The sequence below is a fragment of the Anomaloglossus baeobatrachus genome, chromosome 4, assembly GCF_048569485.1.
Source record: "Anomaloglossus baeobatrachus isolate aAnoBae1 chromosome 4, aAnoBae1.hap1, whole genome shotgun sequence".
Classification (NCBI taxonomy): Eukaryota; Metazoa; Chordata; class Amphibia; order Anura; family Aromobatidae; genus Anomaloglossus; species Anomaloglossus baeobatrachus.
This window is the reverse complement of record NC_134356.1, coordinates 90807288-90831705: the sequence shown is the minus strand read 5'-3', so window position 1 is coordinate 90831705 and position 24418 is coordinate 90807288. Positions and strand designations below refer to the sequence as shown.

The 24418-nt window shown below is 41.2% G+C and overlaps 1 protein-coding gene across 1 annotated transcript in view; it reads left to right on the top strand.

The window, feature by feature from the left end:
* The window catches only part of PCBD2 (pterin-4 alpha-carbinolamine dehydratase 2), a 213380-nt gene extending 190614 nt beyond the window's left edge, over positions 1-22766 (top strand). The window contains exons 3-4 of the mRNA XM_075342276.1: positions 15271-15351; positions 22576-22766. Coding sequence (XP_075198391.1) covers positions 15271-15351; positions 22576-22668 — 174 coding nt within the window. The 3' untranslated portion in view covers positions 22669-22766. The remainder of the gene's footprint in view (positions 1-15270; positions 15352-22575) is intronic.
* Positions 22767-24418: the final 1652 nt, after the last annotated feature.

Below are 24418 nucleotides of genomic sequence, written 5' to 3'. Positions count from 1 at the left end.
TTTGAGAGCTTTTAGTTATGTATTAAAACACGGCAGAGGCGTTGACGTCAGACCTTCACCATCATCATTCTGCCAAGTGGTTTGTTTCTTTAACAATGCTTTGTAAACCTTATTTCTTATGTGATCTACTAGTAGATCAATGTAGAAAAAGGGAGGTAAATCCAGTAAACGGCCCTAAAATTTCTCTTTATTATAAATCCATTCAAATTCAGAAATATAAAATTAGTTGACGTGTTTAACAAATATCCTTATTCATTGCATGTCACTTTATTTCTTATTATGTGATATACTAGTAGTTCAGCTTCATTGCAGGGAACTAAGCCAATCTAGATTTTACAACGTAATGACACTCGCATATACTTATTTGTTACATTAGCCTGGGAAGTGAGTGAAACCTGGAGTACTGCCAATGGCCTTGGTCTTGCATGTGTATGTTAAATATTAGATGCATTAACCCTTTATACTTTCATAGTCCCTTCTTTTGATAGATTAACTTTACAATAATTGTGACATGATCGTTGTAGTTACGGTACCTAGAGAGGGTTCCATTCCAGGCAACATATCCATACCCAAAAAGCACCAATCTAGCGTTTTTTGATGTTATCCCTGGACTGGTGTTTTGAATCTAAGTCCCCGACCCCTCTTATACTCCCTCTCCATCACCTTCTATCCTTGCCGCTTCGGTCAGTCTCTGGCAATTTGTCTCCTGCCGGCAGTTGTAGAGGTTACAAATCATACAACTCTGAGAGCCTCGTTCTGGCTCTCAGACTTTTGTTGAACACTTGTGAAGTAACTTTTGACCGGTGCGACCTCCAAAAAAGGTGAAACCATTGGAGGGTGAGTATATGACCTGGGGTAGGAGACTTGGATTTAAAGTGCCACTCCCACACTGAAATAAAAAATAAAAACCATTGGAATGGTGCTTTAAATATGGTTATACTTTGAGTTTTCTTTCTCCATTTCCCATCATCTCTTTGCTCCCCAACTGCTATGTGCTGCAACTACTCTTGAGTTATAGAAGTATAGGATAGAGAAGATTTTGGTTTGTGTATATAACTATCCAAACAATTGTGTTTGTTTTTCTTTGAGTTACTGATGTTTTAAGTGGGACTTGATGTTTGACCAGCCTGTTGTCTTGGTCCTCCTTAAAAACCTCATTAAAGGGACTCCGTTTAGACAGTCATACTGTGCTGACCAAGCACAGGCGCTCAGTGCACCATGGCAGGGCCACACATTTAAAGCCACCTTTCCACATGTTTGTTTTCCCTCTGGCTTCACCTCTCCTTTTCTTTGACTGCTCTGACTTCATAGAGCAAAAGAAGGGTGAAGATAGATGGAAAACAAGCATATTAGAAGGTGTATTTAAATAACAGGCCTCACCATGATGCACCAGTGCCTGTACTTTGTCAGCACAGAATGGCTGTTCATACAAAGTCCTTTTTAAAGAAGTTATCCACTACGTTAACTCATTTCATTTATTATTCATCAATCATGCTATTATTTGCCACTAAATGCATCCATACTCTCAATATAGTAATATAAACCTATCTATCCCTTCCTCTCCCTAGGCTTACTGTACTTTGTTACTACAAGTTCCATAATCCAATGCAGTAGCCTGTGATCCAGCACTTAGCACACCCCCTTCATTCTCCACCCTGTGCTGCTGACGATATTGGGAAATACAAAGTGTCAGAGCAGCCCAGGGTAGGTACTAGCCCATCTGGCAACTGCCAGATGGCCAAGACAGCCCCGTCACTGTTTTTGTAAATTTCAATGCTTTTCAGCTGTCCAAGTTAGTGATTGGATCACCTAGACCCTTTGCTAATGAAATGCTGCGATCTGCTTGTGTGAGGCAGACTAGTTATGATTCACTCTAAAACTTTTACACTCACCATCGGGAGTGCAGTGACGACTTCCTTTTATTTAGTCTGATTGCTGTGTTGGAAAAGGAAGTATCAGAGGAGGAAAACCACCTACATAACAATGCAGTACTATGATCCCTGCTGAGGTACGCTCATAGAAGCTATACATCCAATACAAGTATATTACAAAAGGTATTGTTTTGAAGAACTATCATATACAGAATGGCAATGGGGTGAAAAAGTAGTGGAAAACACCTTTTAAAGGAATAAATCACTGGAATTGTATGGCGGATTAAAAAAATTGAGTACTCAAGCAATGGGAGTAAAATATGATAAGAGCAAAAGCTGGACACTTTTGACTTGGTGACAGGTTCTCTTCAAGATCATTGTTGGGTGGCTGATCCATAGATGGCATAAAGTGGAGTTCATCGTGTGAGCAGCACAAATCATCACAATTCCACCATCATGCTTATCAGTTGAAATTGAGGCGTATGGTTTTGTTTTTCAGGCATAGGTTAACTAAAGTCATGGTAGTTGTCCTTTCTTCTTGATGTAAACACACACTTGATTGCTCCATAATAATAAAGTAACAAAAGTTCTGCTTTTAGCACATATTCATATAAAGCGGTGAATGTTTTTTTAAACAAATCTTGGGGAGATTGCTTCGATGTGACTGCATACAGCTCAGTGGTTAGCACCAAAGTCTTGCAGTGCTGGGGTCCAGGGTTAAAATCTCACTAAGGTCAACATCTGCAAGGAGTTTGTATGTTCTCCCCGTGTTCTTCCGGGTTCTCTGGTTTCCTCCCACACTCCAAAGACATACTGATGGGAAATTTTAGATTGTGAGCCCCAATGGGGATAGTGTTGCTGATGTTTGTAAAGTGCTATGGAATTAATAGCGAAATATAAATGAATAAATATTATATTTGAGTAGTGAAATCCAGGGCAGAGAGTTGGAACATCTGGTTTTATGCCACCTGGCTTCTAATTGGGACCATTTCTAATGACTTTGGCAGTAGTAAGAGTGCATCTATATTGGTCACACTTGGTTTCGAAATGTAGTCTTACTTTTTGTTCTCTCTGAACTGCTGTGCTTTATGAAATAAAGCACTATTTGGAACAGCAAGACTGTGCAAAGATAAGAAGGAAGCCAGAGAAAGGAAGGAAGCTGCCAGTTTTATATTTTTTTTTCATGCTTTTCCTTTTTCTGTACTGATGAGCCTCCTGATTGAATGCAGTGCACAGGAGCAAGGTGCCTCTTACTGGAGGACAGGAGGGAGCATGACAAGGGGAGCTGCCAAGCTACGCACAAATGGAAAAAATACAACTTTACTAGTTTCATAAAGTTCTCATTCTATTTAAGTATGAACTGGGCTGCCTTTCACTTACGTTAGTAAAATATATTAGTGGTCAGCACTCCAAGGGAAGAGAGTCTAGTTTTTTAAAGAAACACTTCCATTTACATTTTCCTCTAAATCTGTGTACTTGTTAGTGCAGTGTCACGTCAATGTGTTAATATACTGACTCATTGCCTTATTGTCCGGCATCCAGCACCGTTCCACTCCTTCTGAGTCCCATGCTGGGGATTCATAATGGGACATGTACCATAAGCGTAAACTGAGAAGCCTTAGGTTGAAGACTAGTGTATATTACAGTTTACATCTAGAGTTTACATGATGTTACACATATTTTGAAGACTATATACAGGGCAGGACTTTACTTTTTAAATGCAAGATATTAACCCCTTAAGGACGAAGCCAGTTTTGTCCTTAATCCCCAGGCCATTTTTTGCAATTCTGACCAGTGTCCCTTTATGAGGTTATAACTCTGGAACGCTTCAACGTATCCCAATGATTCTGACAATCTTTTTTCGTGACATATTGGACTTCATGATAGTTATAAATTTAGAACGATATTTTTTGCTTTTATTTGTGAAAAAATCGGAAATTTGATGAAAATGTTGAAAATTTTGCAATTTTCAAACTATTAATTTTTATGCCCTTAACCCAGAGAGTTATGTCACACAAAATAGTTAATAAATAACATTTCCCACTTGTCTACTTTACATCAGCGCAATTTCTGAAACAAAATTTTTTGGGGTTAGGAAGTTAGAAGGGGTCAAATTTCATCTGCAATTTCTCATTTTTTCAACAAAATTCACAAAACCATTTTTTAGGGACCACATCACATTTGAAGTGACAGAAAATACCTAAAAGTGACACCATTCTGAAAACAGCACCCCTCAAAGTACTCAAAACCACATCCAAGAAGTTTATTAACCCTTCAGGTGCTTCACAGGAACTAAAGCAATGTGGAATGAAAAAAAGCAAAAAATAAAATTTTACCTAAAATGTTGCTCTACCCCAAATGTATTCACTTTTAGAAGAAATAACACAACAAAATGAACCCCAAAACTTGTTACCCACTTTCTTATGAGCACACCGATACCCCACATGTGGTCAAAAACCTTTGTTTGGACAAATGGGAGGGCTCGGAACAGGAGGAGCAATATTTGAATTTTGGAAAGCAAATTTGGCTGACATAGATTGCGGGCACCATGTTGCATTTCCAGGTCCGCTAAGGTACCTAAGCAGCAGAAACCCCTCACAAGTGACACCATTTTGGAAACTAGACCCCTCAAGGCTTCTATCTAGGGGTATAGTGAGCATTTTGGACCCACAGATACTTCACAGATTTTGATAACGTTACATTGTCACATTGAAAATTTTCATTTTTTTCTCAAATGTTGCTTTAGCATCAATTTTTTCACTTTTTCAAGGGGTAATTCCAAAAATTTGACCCCAATGTTTGTTACCCACTTTTTTATGAGCGCGGTGATACCTCACTTGTGGTCTGAAACCTTTGTTTGGAGAAATGGGAGGGCTTGGAACGAAAGGAGCAATATTTGAATTTTGGAAAGGAAATTTTGCTGAAAAAGATTGCGGGCACCATGTCGCATTTGGAGGACCCCTAAGGTACGTAAACAGCAAAAAAAGCCCCACAAGTGACCCCATATTGGAAACTAGGCCCCTCAAGGAATTTATCTAGATGTTTGGTGAGTACCCTGAACCTCCAGGTGCTTTACAGAAGTTTCTAATGTTAAGCCATGAAAATAAAAAAATAAAATTGTACCACAAAATTGTTACTTCAACCAGGTAGCTTTTTTTTCACAAGGGTAACAGGAAAAAGATCACCATGAAATTTATTGCGCAATTTCTCCTGAGTTTGGTGATATCTTGTACATGGTGGAAATCAACTGTTTGGGCACACTGCAGGGCTCGGAAGAGAAGGAGTGCAATTTGACTGCAAAATTGGCTGGAATCAATAGCGGACGCCATGTTGCATTAGGAGAGCCCCTGAGGTGCCTAAACAGTGGAGGTCCCCCACAAATGACCCCATTCTGGAAAATAGACCCCTCAAGGAATTTATCTAGATGTTTGGTGAGTACCCTGAACCCCCAGGTGCTTCACAGAAGTTTATAATGTTGAGGTGTGAAAATAAAAAAAATATATTTTTACCACAAAATTGTTACTTCAACCAGATAGCTTTTTTTTAACAAGAGTACACGGAAAAATATCAGCATAAAATTTATTGTGCAATTTCTCCTGAGTATGCTGATACCTTATGTGTGATGGAAATCAACTGTTTGGGTGAACAGCAGGGCTTGGAAGGGAAAAAGTGCCATTTGACTGAACAATTGGCTGGAATAATTAGCGGACGCTATGTTGCATTTGGAAAGCCCCTAAGGTGCCTAAACAGTGGAGGTCCTCCACAAGTGACCCCATTCTGAAAACAAGACACCTCAAGGCTTTTATCTAGGTGTATATTGAGCAGTTTGAATCCAAGAGTACTTCACAGAATTTGATAAGCTTAGGTTGCCATATTGAAATTTTCATTTTTTTCACAAAAATGTTGATTTAGCGACATATTTCTCACTTTTTCAAGAGGCAACAACAAAACGTGTACCCCACAGGTTATCTAATTTCTTGTGAGTGCAGGGATACCCCACATGTGGCCAAAAACCTTTGTTTGGATAAATGGGAGGGCTTGGAATGGAAGGAGCACCATTTGAATTTTGGAAAAGTTGAAGTAAATTGCGCGCACCATGTCACATTAGCAGGGCTCCTTGGGTACCTATACATCAGAAACCCCCCACAAGTGACCTCATTTTGGAAACTGGACCCCTCAAGGATTTTATTCAGGAGTATAGTAAGCATTTTGAATCCACAGGTACTTCACAAAAATGTTGCTGTAGCAACAAATTTCTCATTTTTAGGTTATGTGGCCATGATCCAGCGACACGGCATCTAGTACACAGTGTCAGCCTTCCTGCAGAGATGTGAGTGTTGTCCATGGGAGAACGCAGCTGCCCATGCCCACGATTTGGTTTCAGGCTGCTGTGGACTTTAGTTCTATTCTACCTGCAGAGAACACTCTTGTCTCCCCAGCATAAATTGACATGCTGAGGTTCGGGAAGCTGCGCCACAGGTCAGTGTATGCTGCGGAGAAAAGAAGCACATTGGGCATGGGACTTCTAAAAATCCTTCCACTGTGCTTCTACTGCACAACGCAGCGCTATGGATGCAGGGAAAACACTGCGCCCAAAACGCTGCAAACCCTGATTGTGGGCACATAGCCTAAAATGCTACAGTGGATGATTGGATAGATGTCAAACATATATAACGTCTCACCCCCTGCATATTCTAAGCTGGTGCCCTTTAGTACCTTTCATGTGGCACTAAAGGGTGCCTAGCCTTGTATTTAGCCCAAAAAAAAAAATAATTAAAATAAATGACGTGGGTTCCCCCCTATTTTTGATAGCCAGCTAGGGTAAAGCAGACAGCTGTAGCCTGCAAACCACAGCTGACAGCTTCATCTTGTCTGGTGATTAATTTGGAGGGCTCCCCAAGCTGTTTTTTTTTAATTATTTATAAATAAATAATTAAAAAAAACAAAACAAACGGGGGGTCCCCCCAAATTAGATTACCAGCCAAGGTGAAGCTGATAGCTGGGGTCTGGTATTCTCAGGGTGGGAAGAGCCATGGTTATTGGACTCTTCCCAGTCTAAAAATAGCAGGCCGCAGCCGCCCCAGAAGTGGCGCATCCATTAGATGCGCCAATCCTGGCGCTTCACCCCAGCTCATCCCGCGCCCTGGTGCGTTGGCAAATGGGGTAATAAATGGGGTTGATACCAGATGTGTAATGTCACCTGGCATCAAGCCCAGCAATTAGTTATGTCACGGCGTCTATTTGATACCAGACATAACTAATTGACAGTAATAAAAAAAAAAATTGACAAAAAAAAATAAATTTATTTGAAAAAACATTCCCCAAAAACATTCCCTGATTCACCAGTTTATTGAAAAGAAAAAAAAAATCCGCTGTAATCCATTTGGACGTCCCACGTCGCCTCTGGACCTTCTAGAATATGGGGGACACGTTCAGGGAACGTATCCCCCATTTTCTAGGAGTGCAGACCCTCCATTTGAGGAGAGTGGGTGCAAAGAATCTGCATCCACTCTCCCTGGGTCACAGCTGCAGTGTGCCGAGCAGCAGCAGCAGCACCCAGCGTCTCTGAACACAGGAAGCTGACAGCCGCGCTCTGCACGTGTGTCAGCGTCTGCTGTGAAGGAGTCTGAGGAGGGGGCCGTGGGGGATCAGCGCTCCGACAGGTATGTAGGACACCGGGGAACACCGGGGTGGGGATAGGGGGTGACTTGGCAGGGCCTGGGGAGCAGGTTTCTGTCGTATGTGTTATGGCACATACGACAGAAACCATAGGAACAGTGTGAATGTGACCGGCGCACTGCTGTGCTCGCCGGTGCGCGCGGCCATCTTGGATTTTCGAGAGGGGGTTGGGGGTCGGGGGGGCACTTTGGGGACACGGGGGACCGGAGGGAACCGGGAAAGAGATTTATCTCCCATCTGACATGTTTGATCATGCCAGATGGGAGATAAATCATTTTTTACCGGCGCAGTCATTTACTATAACTTGATGATCGGTATACGGTGTATACCGGTCATCACGTGACTGGAGACTGGAAAAACCGGCCCGAATCATGATCTCCAGGGTCTCAGCTACCCCCGGTAGCTGAAACCCCGGAGATTTTCTGACGCTGGGGGGCGCTATACACTTATTTCTGCCCGCCGTTTTAAAACGGCAGAAAGGAATAAGGACCCTTTTTTGGTGCCGTTTTAAAACATAACGCGGTCGTAATGGGGTTAAAGAAGTAGTGTCATGACAAGAACAGCCTTCCACATGCACTGTTAGGATATATACTGCCCTACAGATGCTCAATAGGGTTTAGGTCACGAGACATGATTGGCCTTACCCCTAGATTCTTTAGCAAGGCAGTGGACATCTTCTGGCAGAACTCATGAAGCCCCAAACCATGACACTCCCATCATTATGCCTGACTGTAGGCAAGACATTCTTGTTTTTCTACTCATCACCTGGTTGCCGTCACATATACTTGACACCACCTGAACCAAATAAGTTTACCTTGGGCTCATCAGACCACAGGACATGATTCCAGTAATCTATGTCTTTAGTCTGCTTGTATTCAACAAATTGTTTGCGGCCTTTCTTGTGCATCATCTTTAGAAGAAGCTTCCTTCTAAAATGGCAGCCATTAACACCATTTTGATAAAGTGTGCGGCATATTCTCTAAGCCAGTGTTTCTCAACTTCAGTCCTCAAGACCCACCAACAGATCATGTTTTCAGGTTTTCCTCAAGCAGGCTTTCAGGATTTCCTTAAGGTTGTCCAGGTGATGGTATTATTCCATGTCTAATATCGAGGAAAACATGATCTGTTGGTGGGTCTTGAGGACTGGAGTTGAGAAACTCTGCTCTAAGCACTTACAGGCAGAACCTCAACCCTTTTTAGCCTCTGTAGCAATGAGCACTGGACTTATACATTTATTTTGAAAAGGAAACCTCTGGATATGACATTGAGCATGCGTACGCAACCTCATTGGTTGACCCATGGCGAGGCCAGTTCTCAGTAAAACCTGTCTTGTTAATCTGCTCTATGGTCTTGGCCACCGTGCTGCAGCTCAGGTTCAGGAGTGTTGGCAATCTTCTTATAGCCTCGGCCATCTTTATGTAGAGCAATAATTCTTTTTTTTCAGATCCTCAGAGAATTATTTGCCATGAGATGCCATGTTGAACTTCCAGTGACCATTTTGAGAGTGTATTAGCAGTAACACCAGATGTAACACATCATCTCCCCATTCACACCTGAGACCCAGTAACACTGAGTCACATGTCTCAAGGGAGAGAAAATGTCTAATTGTAATTGGGCACAATTTGGCCATTTTCACTTAGGGGTGTACGCACTTTTGTTGGCAGCAGTTTAGACATTAATGGCTGTGTATTGAATTATTAAGAGGACACACCAAATTTACACTGCTTGCAAGCTGTACACTGTGACTACTTTATATTGTGTCAAAGTGTCATATCCTCAGTATGGTCCCATAAAAAGATGTAATAAAATATTTACAAAAATATGAGAGGTGTACTCACTTTTGTGAAATACTGTAGATGTCCTAGAAGAAAGTCCCCACTCTGAGCCAGAACAAAAGACCCTCCAAGTATAGTTCCCATTTTGGAGGTCCTGAGCTTTTATTAAATTGTCCATAATTTTATGGTGTTTCATCATTTTGTGCCTTTTTATTTATGTTCTTTTTGTTGGCAGACTGCCTTAAACAGTTTAACCATCATTATGTACACTTAACCCAATAACAAATGCCTATGATTTATATTTTAGTATATAATATGACATGGTAAACTTTTCTGACTTTGGAACCTTACTTTTCATAACCAAAATAACCTTTACTATATTAGTGGGTATTCAACTGCTGAGATCACTACTGATTGCCAACTTGTACCCTCCAAATGAATGAAGTAGCAGTAACATAAGCGCACTTCCATTTATTATTATTATTATTATTATTATTTATTATTATAGCGCCATTTATTCCATGGCGCTTTACAAGTGAAAGAGGGTATACGTACAACAATCATTAACAGTACAAGACAGACTGGTATAGGAGGAGAGAGGACCCTGCCCGCAAGAGCTCACAGTCTACAGGGAATGGGTGATGGTACAATAGGTGAGGACAGAGCTGGTTGCGCAGTGGTCTACTGGGCTGAGGGCTATTGTAGGTTGTAGGCTTGTTGGAAGAGGTGGGTCTTGAGGTTCCTCTTGAAGCTTTCCACGGTAGGGGAGAGTCTGATGTGCTGAGGTAGAGCGTTCCAGAGTATGGGGGATGCACGGGAGAAATCTTGTACACGATTGTGGGAAGAGGAAATAAGAGAGGAGCAGAGAAGGAGATCTTGTGAGGATCTAAGGTTGCGTGCAGGTAGGTACTGGGAGACTAGGTCACAGATGTAGGGAGGAGACAGGTTGTGCATGGCTTTGTATGTCATGGTTAATGTTTTGAACTGGAGTCGTTGGGCGATGGGAAGCCAGTGAAGGGATTGGCAGAGTGGCGAGGCTGGGGAGTAGCGAGGGGAGAGGTGGATTAAGCGGGCTGCAGAGTTTAGGATAGATTGGAGGGGTGCAAGAGTGTTGGAAGGGAGGCCAGAGAGCAGGAGGTTGCAGTAGTCGAGGCGGGAGATGATGAGGGCATGCACTAATGTTTTTGAAGATTCTTGGTTAAGAAAAGCACGGATCCGGGAGATATTTTTGAGTTGTAATCGGCATGAGTTGAAGAGGGCTTGGATGTGTGGCTTGAAGGATAGAGCAGAGTCGAGGGTTACTCCAAGGCAACGAGCTTGTGAGACTGGGGTGAGTGAGCAACCATCAAGTTTGATGGAAAGGCTTGTTGGAGGAGGTGAGTGAGGAGGAGGAAAGACAATAAACTCTGTTTTGTCCATGTTAAGTTTTAGGAATCGTGCAGAGAAGGATGAAATAGCAGACAAACATTGTGGTATTTTGGTTAGTAGAGAGGTAATGTCAGGTCCAGAGAGGTAGATCTGTGTGTCATCGGCATAGAGATGATACTGGAAGCCGTGGGACTCTATGAGCTGTCCCAAGCCGAAGGTATAGATGGAGAACAGCAGGGGTCCAAGAACTGAGCCTTGAGGGACACCGACAGATAGGGGGCGAGCTGAGGAAGTGGTGTGAGAATGGGAGACGCTGAAAGTTCGGTCGGTTAGGTATGAGGAGATCCAAGATAGGGCCAAGTCTGTGATGCCCAGAGATGAGAGAATCTGTAGTAGGAGGGAATGGTCTACTGTGTCGAAGGCAGAGGACAGGTCCAGGAGGAGGAGGATAGAGTAGTGTCGCTTGGCTTTGGCGGTTAGTAGATCATTGGTGACTTTGGTTAGGGCAGTTTCGGTAGAATGATGTGGTCGGAAGCCAGATTGAAGCCGGTCAAAGAGGGAGCAGGAGGAGAGGTATGAGGACAATTCAAGATGGACATGCTGTTCCAGTAGTTTTGAGGCATAGGGGAGAAGGGATATGGGGCGATAGTTTGACACAGAGGATGGGTCAAGGGAGGGCTTTTTGAGGATGGGTGTAATAGAGGCATGTTTAAAGCATGAAGGGAATACACCACTTGCTAGTGATAGGTTGAAGAGATGGGTTAGGGCTGGGATGAGGACTGCGGTGATGTTGGGGATGAGGTGCGATGGGAGCGGGTCCAGTGCACAGGTGGTTAGATGTGATCTTGAGAGTAGAGTGGAGAGATTGTTTTCTGTCATGGTGGAGAAGCTGGATTTGGAGGAAGAGGGATGAGTTGCTATGATGAGGGGCTGTGGTGATTGTGGGCCAAAGCTTGCTCTGATGTTGTCAATCTTCCGCTTGAAGAAAGAGGCAAAGTCTTCAGCTGAGATGAGAGGAGAGGGAGGTGGTGCCGGAGGACGGAGGAGAGAATTGAAAGTGTTGAATAGCTGTTTAGGGTTGTGAGAGAGAGAAGATATGAGGGATGAGAAGTAGGTTTGTTTTGCAGCAGTGAGTGTGGACTTGAAAGTGGTGAGGGACTCTTTATATGCAATGAAGTGCTCAGTGGAATGAGACCTCTTCCATCTGCGCTCAGCAATTCTGGAAGCCCGTCTAAGTTCTTTAGTCTGCCTTGTGTGCCAGGGTTGCCTGTTGATTGTGCGGGTTTTGGTGTGTGTGAGGGGGGCAGCTGATTCGAGAGCTGCAGAGATTGTAGTGTTGTATAAAGTTGCAGCGGCATCTGCATCATGTAGAAATGCAATGTCTGTGAGGGGGAGAAGGGACTGAGAAAGGGCGTGTAAATCAATGTGTTTGATATTTCTGCGAGGGTATGAAAATTTGTGGAGGGGGGGTTGCATACTTGGAGAAGAGAGGGAAGAGAATGTGAGTAGGTTGTGGTCAGACAGGGGGAGAGGTGAGTTAGAGAGGTTAGATAGGGAACAGAGGCGAGTGAAGATGAGGTCCAGCGTGTGGCCATCTTTGTGAGTAGCTGCAGAAGACCATTGGGTGAGGCTGAAGGAGGAAGCGAGTGTTAGAAGTTTGGAGACAGATGAGTGGGAAGTGTCAATGGGGATATTGAAATCACCCATAATGATGGTGGGGATGTCGGTGGAAAGGAAGTGTAGTAGCCAGGTGGTGAAATGGTCAAAAAAGGCAGTGGCTGGCCCTGGAGGGCGGTAAATGACAGCCAGCTGAAGGTTGGAGGGGGCGTAGATGCGTAAGGAGTGCACCTCAAAAGAGGGGAGCGTGACAGAGGGTGGTAGAGGAATTGGTGTAAAGGAGCATTGGTCGGACAGGAGCAAACCAACTCCTCCACCATGCTTGTTACTGGGGCGGGGGGTGTGAGAGAGTTGGAGACCACCATAAGAAAGTGCAGCAGGAGAGGCAGTGTCAGAGGGGGTGAGCCAGGTTTCTGTGATGGCGAGGAAGGAGAGTTTATTAGTGATGAACAGATCATGAATGTAGGATAGTTTGTTGCAGACAGAGCGAGCGTTCCATAGAGCTCCTGTTAGTGGGACTGGGGGAGCGGGGGCTGGGTGAATGGGTATGAGGTTTGCGAGGTTGCGGAAATTTGTGTTAGGTTGTTGGAGAGGGTTTGAAGTGACAATAGGGATGTGGTGAGGAGGACCAGGATTTGGAGCAATATCCCCAGCAGTGAGGAGAAGCAGTGAGAATGTTAGTAAGTGGGAGCAGGAGAGGCCATGAGATGGACGTGTGTATCTGGAGACACTGGGTGAAATGTGGAGGAAAATATCTGAGGGGACTCTCATACACTCATTCAAAGTGTATGAGAGTGCGAAAAAAAGTCACACAGGGCTTGGCTATCTCTGGTAGTTCCATAGAGCGTAATTGTAGCATCATTGTGCTTGCCTGACCGATCTGCCTTTTCAAACTGGTTACATTTTGGCAATCATAAGGGGTCCTTGCATTCAAAACCCTATTGATCTAATAGAATTAACTTATTTTGTGGTAACTTGCTATATCTGGAGTACCTCCTTAACCCCTTTCTGACATACCATACGTGTAAATCACCAGTTGGGAGTGGGTGTATGGCGGAAGCTTGGGCTGAGCCTGACCCATACCCCGCTGATAATGGCTGTGTCATAGCTAGGATCTGCCTCCTAAGGGCTCGCTCACACAAGTGTATAAATTGGACGAGTGCAATGTGGCTGAGCTTCAAAGGAGGGTGTGATTATTGCTATATACAGCAATATTGTGTTGAAATAAGTTTAAATACAAAAAATGAAAAAAAAAAAACAAAAGAAAAGTATACCACCTTTTCCCTATTAACAATAGATATTAAAAAATACACACATATGGTATTGCTGTGTGTGTAAAGGTACGATCTCTCAAAATATAAAATTGTTACCTAATCTGTAAACAGAACAAAATGTAAAATGCCCCCCCCCCTTAAAAAAAATGCAGTAAGAAATAGTCAAAGCATCATATCTATCCCAAAATTTTATCAAAATTGTTTCTCCCTGCCTCATGTGAATCTAGAGGTGGTCAATCATGCACACTGCTGCTCTGTTCATTCTTAATGGGACTGCTGGAGTTGACTGAATGTAGCATTCTCCTGGTCTTTGCCACTTCCATTGATAGGGGGTAACTTTAGTGTAAAACACTTTTGAAAAGTTGCTACATTTTTTCACAGCATGAGGCCCGTTTCATACGTCAGTGAAAAACACTGACGTTTTTCACTGGCGTGTAAAACACGCACATGTCCCTGCGTGTGCCGTGATTCACGGCACACGTGGGTTGTCTAGGTGCAATCCGGGCTCCGTTCTCCGTGATTGCACTTAGTAATCAACTCACCTGTGCGCGCTCCCGCTGTCCATGGTGCTGATCGCTCCCGCGGTGCAGCATCCGGCCGGCGGTGACCCCCGCAGCAGCTGCTTCAGGGTCGGCTGTGTTGCGCATAATGAATATTCGCGACAATAATGAGCCGGCTCAGAAGCAGCAGGGAGAACGGGCTGCAGAGGACATCGCTGGACGCCGGGTGAGTAAAAATGATTTTTATTTTAAAAGCACGTTTTTTTCTGGCACGTGTTTCACGGACCACACCACTGCGTGATCCGTGGAACATCAGTGATGCCAGAAAAAAATGGACATGTCTCCGTGCAGCAATCACGCACACGCGGGTACGCCGCACGGAGACACGTGCAGTGAAAAATCACTGACGTGTGAGCAGATCCATTCATTATAATGGATCTGTGTATGTCAGTGATTCTGGTACGTTTTAAAAAAAGCACAAACGTACCAGAATCACTGACGTGTGAAAGGGGCCTTAGGTTGAACTAAAATTTTAGACGCTGCATTGCCGCCTTCTGCTTTTACACAGCCTATGATAGCCTCTACTGATTGGCTTGGTAACTGCAAGGCATTGTGAGAACCATGGGAAGGATCGTTACCTTCTATAGGTGGTTTTGGTATCAGATACTTTCTCATTGAACAGGCTGACTTTTTTTTTTTTGTTTTTTTATTTTTTAAGTGAAACATATTTGATCTGTTTTAACTATTAAAACCAAGTGGCCCGTAACCGCCTTTTAAGATTGCAAAAGCACTGTAGTTTTACATGTTTATTCGGTTTTAATTTCGCAGTAATAAACCCCTCATAGAAATGCACACTTAAATATTGTTTCTCCAGAGGTGGAGCGACCCCTTAATTCTATGACAATATTGTATATTTTAGCCGAGTTATAATGTAGTGGTGATTATAATATGCCCGTAAATATATGTTACCGTCCTAAACTCTTTCAGCGCTGCATGTGAAAACCATTTGTTTTATTCGCTTGCATACTCCAGCCTGGGAGTTCAGAAAAGCCCTTACATTTCCCCAAAAATATTTCAGTGAAAAAGAAAAACCTCTGCATACATGGGTTATACAAGAAAACCCTCCCATTAACAGTGTTTCTATGTTCGCCTAATGTCTGTATAATTTTTGCTTCTTTTCCTAAAGGCCTTTGGATTTATGACTCGTGTAGCCCTGCAAGCCGAGAAAATGAATCACCACCCAGAATGGTTTAATGTGTACAACAAGGTAATTCATTACATTTTTATTCCATCACCTGAGCATAAACCACTGGTGCATTTTTTTCAGGATATCACTTTACTGGGTTTTGTTGCTCAGATGGGAATAGGGCTTCCTGCTAAGATTTTCTCTGCTCAGACCTACAAGATCCCATGCTGGCACATGCACCGCTCCAACACAGGAATAGTTGTCAAATGTCAGAATGAATTTGTCACCTCTGCACTATTGGTATGTTCAATCGCACACAGCATAGCAACGGCGTCTGTCAGTTCATACACTGGCACAGTGTTCACTGCCGGCTTCCAGCTATACAAGTAGTAGAAACGTCGGCCTCCTTGGCCTTTACGATAGGCGGACAGAAGCAAACACTTCTGACTGGATCCTGGAAATCTGACGGCGCATATCTCATGTAAAATCGAACAGATTCTCCATCTCTCCCCTTGTGTCCCCCATTTAGGCGGAGTTAACATGTCAACTCGTCATCTGTTAGAACAGATCCATTGGCAAAGAAAAGTTCTTTCTGTTTTGAAAATATTAATTCTTGCAGGATCTGTGTTGTGTTTTTTTTTTTTTTTTTAACATGGGAGTCCTGAAAATGGATTTAGAATAAAATCTGGAAGAGACAAAATGGCACAAATGGTGTATTATCCTAGTGGAGCGGAAAGGAGGAGGTTTGGAAAAACTCACCTTCGGGGGTTGTGAGGGTCACAACTACCATTAGAGCATAGTGTCAAACCACGTCGGCTACCGTGTACCCGAGTAGATTCAAATAGTAACAAGAGGGAGGAAAGGGTTAATCGTGCTGCCATGGATATAAGCAGGAGATGAATCCAAGGGTTAATCTTCGTGATTATTATTCAACACGTTTCAGAGTCCAAAACGACTCTTTCATCAGGAATCAAAAACCACTGATGTACATCAGTGTTTTTTTAATTCCTGATAGTCATATTGCGCTCTGAAATGCGTTGAATAATCATGAAGATTAACCCTTGGATTCCTTTCCTGCTTATATCCACGGCAGCGCGATTAACCCTTTCCTCCCTCTTGTTACTATTTGGAAAATGGAATTGTAACGGATTGCTTTTTAGCCATCTGTTTTTCTTTCATTTGTAAAGGATCCGTTTTTTGCTTACGTGATCCATTTCAAATAGATAAATAGCAATCCGTTAACGGATCTGGTATCCAGTCATCCATTTTTCTTTCTTTTGTAAAGGATCCAGTTTTTCTTACAGGATCAGTTTCAAATGAACGATAAATAGCAATCTGTTTAAGGCCCTCTTTTTGAGGTGGTTTTGGTGCAGGTTATCGTGTAGTTTGTTGCCCAAATCTGCATGTCTATCCTTATCAGAGCAAAATCTGAGAAATCAGAAATGCCGTGCGCATGTGGCTTCTTTTTTGCTTGCAGTTTTTGTTGCAGAAAAAAGCAGCATGTCAATTGTTTGTCTGTTTTGGTTTTTTTTCCCCTTCCAGCCATTGAATTCACAAAAAAAAACAAAAAAACCCACCAAAAAATGCACTAAAAACACGTGTTTTTTGATGCAGACTTTTATTTTTAAAAAAATTTATCTTGCAAAAATTAATATCTTTAAGACAGACAAAAAATATGACAAGGGATCTGTTCTAATGGATGATTAATGGACTTATGACCTTGGCCTAAATTATTTTTAATGTAATGATTTCTTCCTTGCTTTCATTAACACAAATGAAGATCATCATTGTGCACTGAAATCTATAGACACTAATAATTTGGATAACATGACAAACAGCTTTTGGAATTAGATCCCACTTGTCCGAATATTTATTCCAACATCTTAGATTAATGCATTTTTTACACCTTTATCTGGTTGGCATATACGATGTGCAGCAAATCACGCTTATGCATTTGGGGACCCTTTTTAAAGAACAAACCTCCATGCTCTTTCCTCATTCCTTCATACCTTGGGCCCTACCTTACCGAAATGTACACAGAAACCTGCCAGAATCACTGATTTCCAGAAGCTTTTGGTTACTTAATGGGAGCTTGAAATTTGCCAACTCTGAGTCTGGGAGGTTTCCTTGTTCTTCGGGAGTCCAACGAACAAGTATGCATTTATACCTGAATTGTTGTCACTGATCTCACTTGACTGTTTAACCGAAAGTGTTATTGCCCATAGAGACATTAACTCTGCCTTAGAAATCTAAACTGCTATGGGGAAATGAAAGCTCCTCTGTGATTGGTTGCTAAGTGCAACAAGGCCCTAGTTTAATTACTGAAGATTATTTCATTTCAGTCAATGTAAATCTATACTAATATTTGGAAACCCTTAAAGGAGTATTCTGGTCTTTACCATAAATGAATAGTAGATGCAGGTCCCATTAGTGGGATAGAATAGACGTCCATCTTGAGCAGGAGGACCTGATGCACCCCACTGTCATTGAAGAGGAAGTCAAAATTCTCCATTTGTTTGGAAATGTCGGCCACCTGTCACATTATCAGCAAGCGATTTGGCTCCGTTTTGGAGATCCGGCTACCTAGCATGGAGACAAATAACCTCAAAGGATTTTACTATGTTTACAGCAGTAAAGGAATCACGCATATACTTAGAGGGGTTGCCTAGTACTATTACACTGATGCCTATCCTTAGAGTAGGTCATCCATTTCTGATTGGCTGTGGTCCGACACCCCGCTCCCCCGCTGATCAGCTGTTTTTGGTGCCGGCAGCGGTAGCAGGCTGCAGGAAGTGCTCCATTCCGGAGCTGCTCCATCAATTGATGGCAGCTGTGGCTGGGTACTACACATCCGCCTCCCATACAAATCAATAGGAGGTGAATGGGCAGTACCCGGCTTCGGCCACTATCACAAGACGAAGCAGCTCTGGAGCTGACCATTCGGCAGGGTGTGCCGGGTGTCGAATAGGACATTGATGACCTCTGCTAAGGGTAGGCTGTCAATGTAATAGTGGATAACTTCTTTAACATAATTATAAATATGACAATTTTCAACTGCTATATTTTTGTGCTGGTTTTGTATCTGTATATATGGGAAGACTTTCTATACAGAAGAAAAATAACCATCCTTTCTGCTGTAAACTAGGCTCCATCTGGAGACTGATAAGGGATTATATGGAGGACTATAAAAAAGGAAGTTTATCACATTAAATTAAATGAAGACAGTACTGTTCTGCTATATGATTATTAAATACTTACCAAATTATAGGTTTATGTCTCCACCAAAAACATTTAGAAAAATCCAAGCCAACTAGCATTTTATCCTGACCCTTTTGTGGTCTGGATTGTAAAATTGTATTTATGGTGCTCCTGCTCATTGTTTCCCTTCTGTCTGTCCGCTCCCCTACTTGTACATTTTTTTTATTCAAAGACATCAGAAACAAAACATAATTTCATAGTTGAAAAATTTCAAATAATGCATTTTACTATATTTTATTATTCTGTGTGATTACTGTTATTTTACTTACCTTTGACACAATTTATAGTTCATACTTGAATATAATTGACAGATCTTGTTGTGACTTTGTGGTATATACAACACATGACTCAAACCCGGAGAAAGTTATCGGACCCTAGATTTAATTCCCTCTCAGATTTTATTAAACATGGTGTACTGAAACTCCTGATACCACCAGATCCATGATAGTGAATTTACTCAAATTCAGATTACACTAATTACAGTAAATCTATAAGAAAAGAGACGCAAAACAGTCAAGTTTTCCTCAATGAAAGTGAACCTTTTTTCATTTTTAAAATCATTTAATGAAGCCATAGAAATAGGCTAATGAACTGTCTCTGCATTCCACGTGAAAAGTGGGAATACAATAAATAACAATTTGGTGTTTTTTAGTAATGCAGTCCTTTGTCCTCAACGATTACTGTATATATTTGGGACATAAGATACAAATTGAAGAAAATTTGTGCCATTTTTTAAAAATCCTATGGCTATTACCTGCATGCAAATATTGGTTTTGCTAAAGGAATTTTTCTTCATATCGAGCGATCAACGCTGATTAGTCCTTATGCAGGGTAATGTTCCAAGGAAAGAATCGATGGATCATGTGGCAATGGAATTTACCCAAGCTCAAATACAATCGATATTTGGTAAATTCTCAGTTTACATTTGCCTATTTTCAATCTGTGTTTGTGTACATATACAGTGAATCTCAATTTTCAGAAATGTGTTGTCCCTCGTTGCAAAGCAAAAGATCTAATTTGTATGAGACTGAAGCTTAAGGGGTAACGTTCCTCCTTGTGGAGAGTGACATATCTGGCAAGCCAGTGCAAGGAGAGTTATAAGCCATGCACTTCTTTTCTGGGAAGTTTTTAAATATGCAAATTGTCTCTTCAGAGAGGAAGAAGGTTTGAGCTCTAGTACCACTTATGGGGAAGTAGCTATTATGACTGCTACTTCCCATAGGTGGTACTAGAGCTTAATATCTGCAGAAGAGTTCACTGACATGTCACTCTCCACAAGGAGAAACATTCCCCCTTACACCCCAGTCGGAAGTCTCTCATACAGTCAAATCAGATTTCATGCTTTGCACTGAAGAGAGGCAACACCGCAAAACATGTCTGTAAAGTAAAGGGAACCTTTCACCTGTAAAAAATGCAATTAACCTGCAGATATAGTGTTAATCACAAGTTAATAGGGTTTGAATCCTGCCTGGTGCCTGCACATTAAACCCTTTTGCCTGGAGGAAGTGAAGCTTAATCCTCCCAGCAATATTCAAGGTTCAGTCATTGCTCTGTGAATCTAGAGCAGCGACTGTAACCATGCCCCCCGCACTGACTGACAGCTGATTCTAATGATGAGCGGCTTTTGCTCAGTGTCGGGAGGGGATGTGAGCTAATGCTCCCCAAACAAGATTGATGACTGAACTCGCGCCAGTGCCGCTCCCATGACTGAAACCTGAATGCTACTGGGAGGAATAAAGTTTTTTCCTCCTAGCAGCTGGATTCAATGTGCAGACACCGGGCATGATTCAATTGCTATTAACCTTAGATTAACCGTATATGTGCAGGTTAATAGTTTTTACAGATGACCGGTTCCGTTTTTAAGCTTTTGGTTTGCCTTTTATCCTAAGGCAAGGCTCATTAAAGGGTTGATACTGACTTTTAACATTGCTACTTTCAATAAGTAGTACATGGAATTTATAGAGTACTTTACAATGATCTTTAACATTACTATTTCTTTATCAACCTTTTTTGAGCCCTTCCCGCTATTGGTATATTTATATTCAAATGTAATCTATGTATGGTATAGCTATATATTCTAGAAATATGATAAATCAGGGGCAATGTGTTTTGATTCAAAAGAGTTGATGCCAGAAATCTGGACTTTGAAAAATCACTAAATTGTTGTGCAACCTTCCCGTTTTCACACCAGTTTCAGTCATTTTCACCAACATGTATGGAGTTGGGGCAGGACTATATATACATATATATAATGTGTGCGTGTGTATGTATGTATGTATGTATATATATATATAATATATTACATTACATACACACACACACACACACAGAGTGGTCCAAACGTAGGTGGACAGTATGTGTAATAGGGTTATGAGGGGAGAGATTTCATTTATCATACATGGTGTACAGTGAAACTAACTCAGTTGCCCTTAGCAACCAATCAGATTCCACTTTTCATTCTTCACAGACTCTTTGGAAAATGAAAATTGGAATCTGATTGGTTGCTAAGTGCAACTGAGTTCAGTTTCCAAGATCCAGTTTTCACAGATAAATCTCCCCCAAATCTGTTTTCTTTTCAGATAATTCATCTAGATAACCCATAATGGCAAATAGTTTAAATACAGATCAAAGAAAATGGATTTTAAGAGTATTGGAAATCTCAAAATACTGAAACCGTTAGAGCAAATTAGGCTGAAACATTTGGTACTCGAGCTCCAAAGAAACAAACCAATTACCGCATTCATGACAAATTCGATGCCACTGGCTCAATCCTTAATGCTCCAATAACTGGTCGACCCAAAACAGCCTGTACATAAAATAATAAACAACTTGTGTTACTGAAACATTTGTTCAGAGTCCAAAAATGTCCAACAGAAGAGTCTCTTTAGAATTGGGAATTTGAGGAGCTTCTATCATGCGAATCCTGAAATCTATTGGGTAGAAAGCTTATCATCCACATCTAACGCATGGTTTATTGGAAGATGATCCAGACAGGCGGCTGCAATTTAGCGAGATTATGCTTAACGAAATTGAAGAAAATTCAGTAATTTTAGATAACATTATGTGGAGTGATGAAGCTTCTTTCAATTTATCTGGCCATATTAACAGACATAATTGTAATTACTGGTATAATGAGAACATGCATTTAATATTAGAGCAACAACTAAATGAGCCTGGTGTTAATGTTTGGGGTAGTATTTCTTTTGTTTAGTTTTGGTATTTTAGGACCAATATTGTTTTGATAAAACAGTCACAGAAGATAAGTATCTCGAAATTCTAATGAATCAAGTTGTTCCCCAGTTACTGCAACAGCCTAATTCAAATGACCTTTATTTCCAACAAGATGGAGCCTCTCCACATTATTCAAGAGTAGTCCGCGAGCATCTTGATGAAACATTTCCTAATAAATGGGTTGGCTGAAGAGGCCCACGTGAGTGGCCGGCACGTTCACCAGACTTGACTCCAATGGATTTTTTGGTTTGGGGTGTACTCAAGGACAAAGTTTATAGTCGAAAACCAAAAAGTCTCAGTGATTTGAAAAATTACATAAGAGATGCATTTCAAGAAATTAATACCCACATAGACTTGTGCAAAAATGTTTGTCCAAACGTTAGAGGCAGACTTCAAAGCTGTGCAAATTGTAATGGAAAAACAGTTTGAGCACCTGCGTTGATAAAATTTAAGGGCTTTTGTATTATTGTTCAGAATAAAATTTAATTGTCAATGGTATGCTTGTGTTAGTAAATATAATTTGATATATAAATCAAAATAAATGTTATTTTCTGTTTCACCTACTTTTGGACCACCGTGTGTGTGTGTGTGTGTGTGTGTGTGTGTGTGTGTGTGTGTGTGTGTGTATATATATGTATATATAATATAATTTTTTTTTTTTTTATTGTATCCTGAGTCATATAAATACATGTATGTCAATCTTTAAATTTGGGCATCCATGCACTAAAATCCCCACACTGCCTGTCAATTTTCTATAGATGTGTGTGTTCTTTTATGTTTTTAATCACTTTAACTTTATGTGCTTTGTCCTTACAGGTTCAAATAACTCTGACAACACATGATTGTGGGAAATTGACCAGAAAAGATGTGAAACTTGCTCAGTTCATTGAAAAGGCTGCTACTTCCTAATAAATTGTTAAATAAAGTTCATTGTTTTGTGTAATGCAGTACGGTACTTTTTTTTTCTCTGTTCCATAAATAAAAAGTGGTCCAAGTGCAAAAGGAAATCATGACACTGGTTATTACAAACATTTACTATTTTATTTCATTTTAGAATTAGTTTTTTGTCTATTACAAAGCTTTCTAACATCTAGTGATAAAAGTAGCTTATTAAACTTAAAGGGACTCTCCAGAAATGGGATAAAATGGTCTCGTCATGCAATTCAAACTGCAGCCTGTCCTAGTCACATGTCCAGATGGGTTGCAGACTGAAGAAACACAGCTCCAGAGACCTGTGTTTCTTAAGACTGTAACCCATCCAGACATATAACTAGGACATTCTACTGCTTGAATTACAGGACAGGGGCTATTTTATTATGTTCTTAAAGAATCTTTTTAAAGCCATTATTTATTCTTTTACTTTATAGTATAAATGTATATTATGTTATATCCAGAGGGAGTAAGGAAGGAATACTTGCAGGGAAAGAGTAAAAAACATGACAAGAAAAAAGAGGATAGAGACCTGCAATTAAAATTATTGAACCCTGATTGCAAATTAGATTTATTAGCAAAATTATCACATTTTCTTCCGCTTGCAATAAACAGATCCTACAAGAACAGTTTAAATATTTAAATACCTAAACACAACTAATTAGACAAGTGGTTTCTCCAAATTCATTTTAAACTACAAATTTAGCCATTCAAGAACTTGAAACAACTTTTATTTACCCTGTGGTCTCCTAGTGGCTGGTTACTTAGGCAGGTTGCACATATTCTTAACCCCTTCATGACCTATGACGTACTGGTACGTCTTTGTTCTTGTCTGTATTTTTAATATGGGCTTGCGTGGCAAGCCCACATGTTTCCCCTAACATATCAGCTCATCTGATCAGCAGACATGTGCAGCTAACAGACACTGGTTGATCAGAGATCCACACGTTCCTGTTAACTAGTTAAATCCAAGGTGTCAGCTGATGACCTCTCACTATCATGATGTAGTTACTGTGACTGTCAGCTGAGCACCAGTGTTCACAGGAGATCAGCATTTCTGCTGAAGCACCTCTGTCTAGCAGAATTGATTGGAGTATATCAGCTTCAAGTCCCTTTAGGGGGATTAGTAAAAACAAAAAAATATTTTTTTCGCTGACTTCAGGAATGCCCAATCTTTGAAAAAATAAAATTATTTTATCTGATCAGTAAAGGGCGTAACAAGAAAGTTAAAACACCGGAATTAAGTTTGTTTGGTCTCTGCAACATTGCAATAAAATGGAATAAGAGGAGATCAGAACATCGTATCTACCCCAAATTGGTATAATTAAAAATGCCAGCTCAGGACTAGAGCTAGCCGTACGTGCAAAACAAAAAATGGACCGGCGGGTCCCTGCTCTATTTAAAAAAATAAATAAATCTGGATCCGGTCTGGAATCCGCCTCCATGTAAGTCTATGAGGAGCTGAATCCGGAGATTAAAAATGGTAGAAAGGATAGAGGAATGGGAGGGCAAGTGGTGGACTTACTAATGCTCCGGCATGGCTATACACTGCTCCCAGGCCTCACATTCACTGCGTAGGCCGGTAATTAAAATTAGACACGCCTTCACCTGAGTGACAGCGTGTCAGCTGACTGCATCCAATCACACGTGCCAGGATAGATGGTGGGCAGGGAAATCAGTTTATCTAAATTAGCCCATACACTCTAGCATGTACCTTGATCCTAGAATG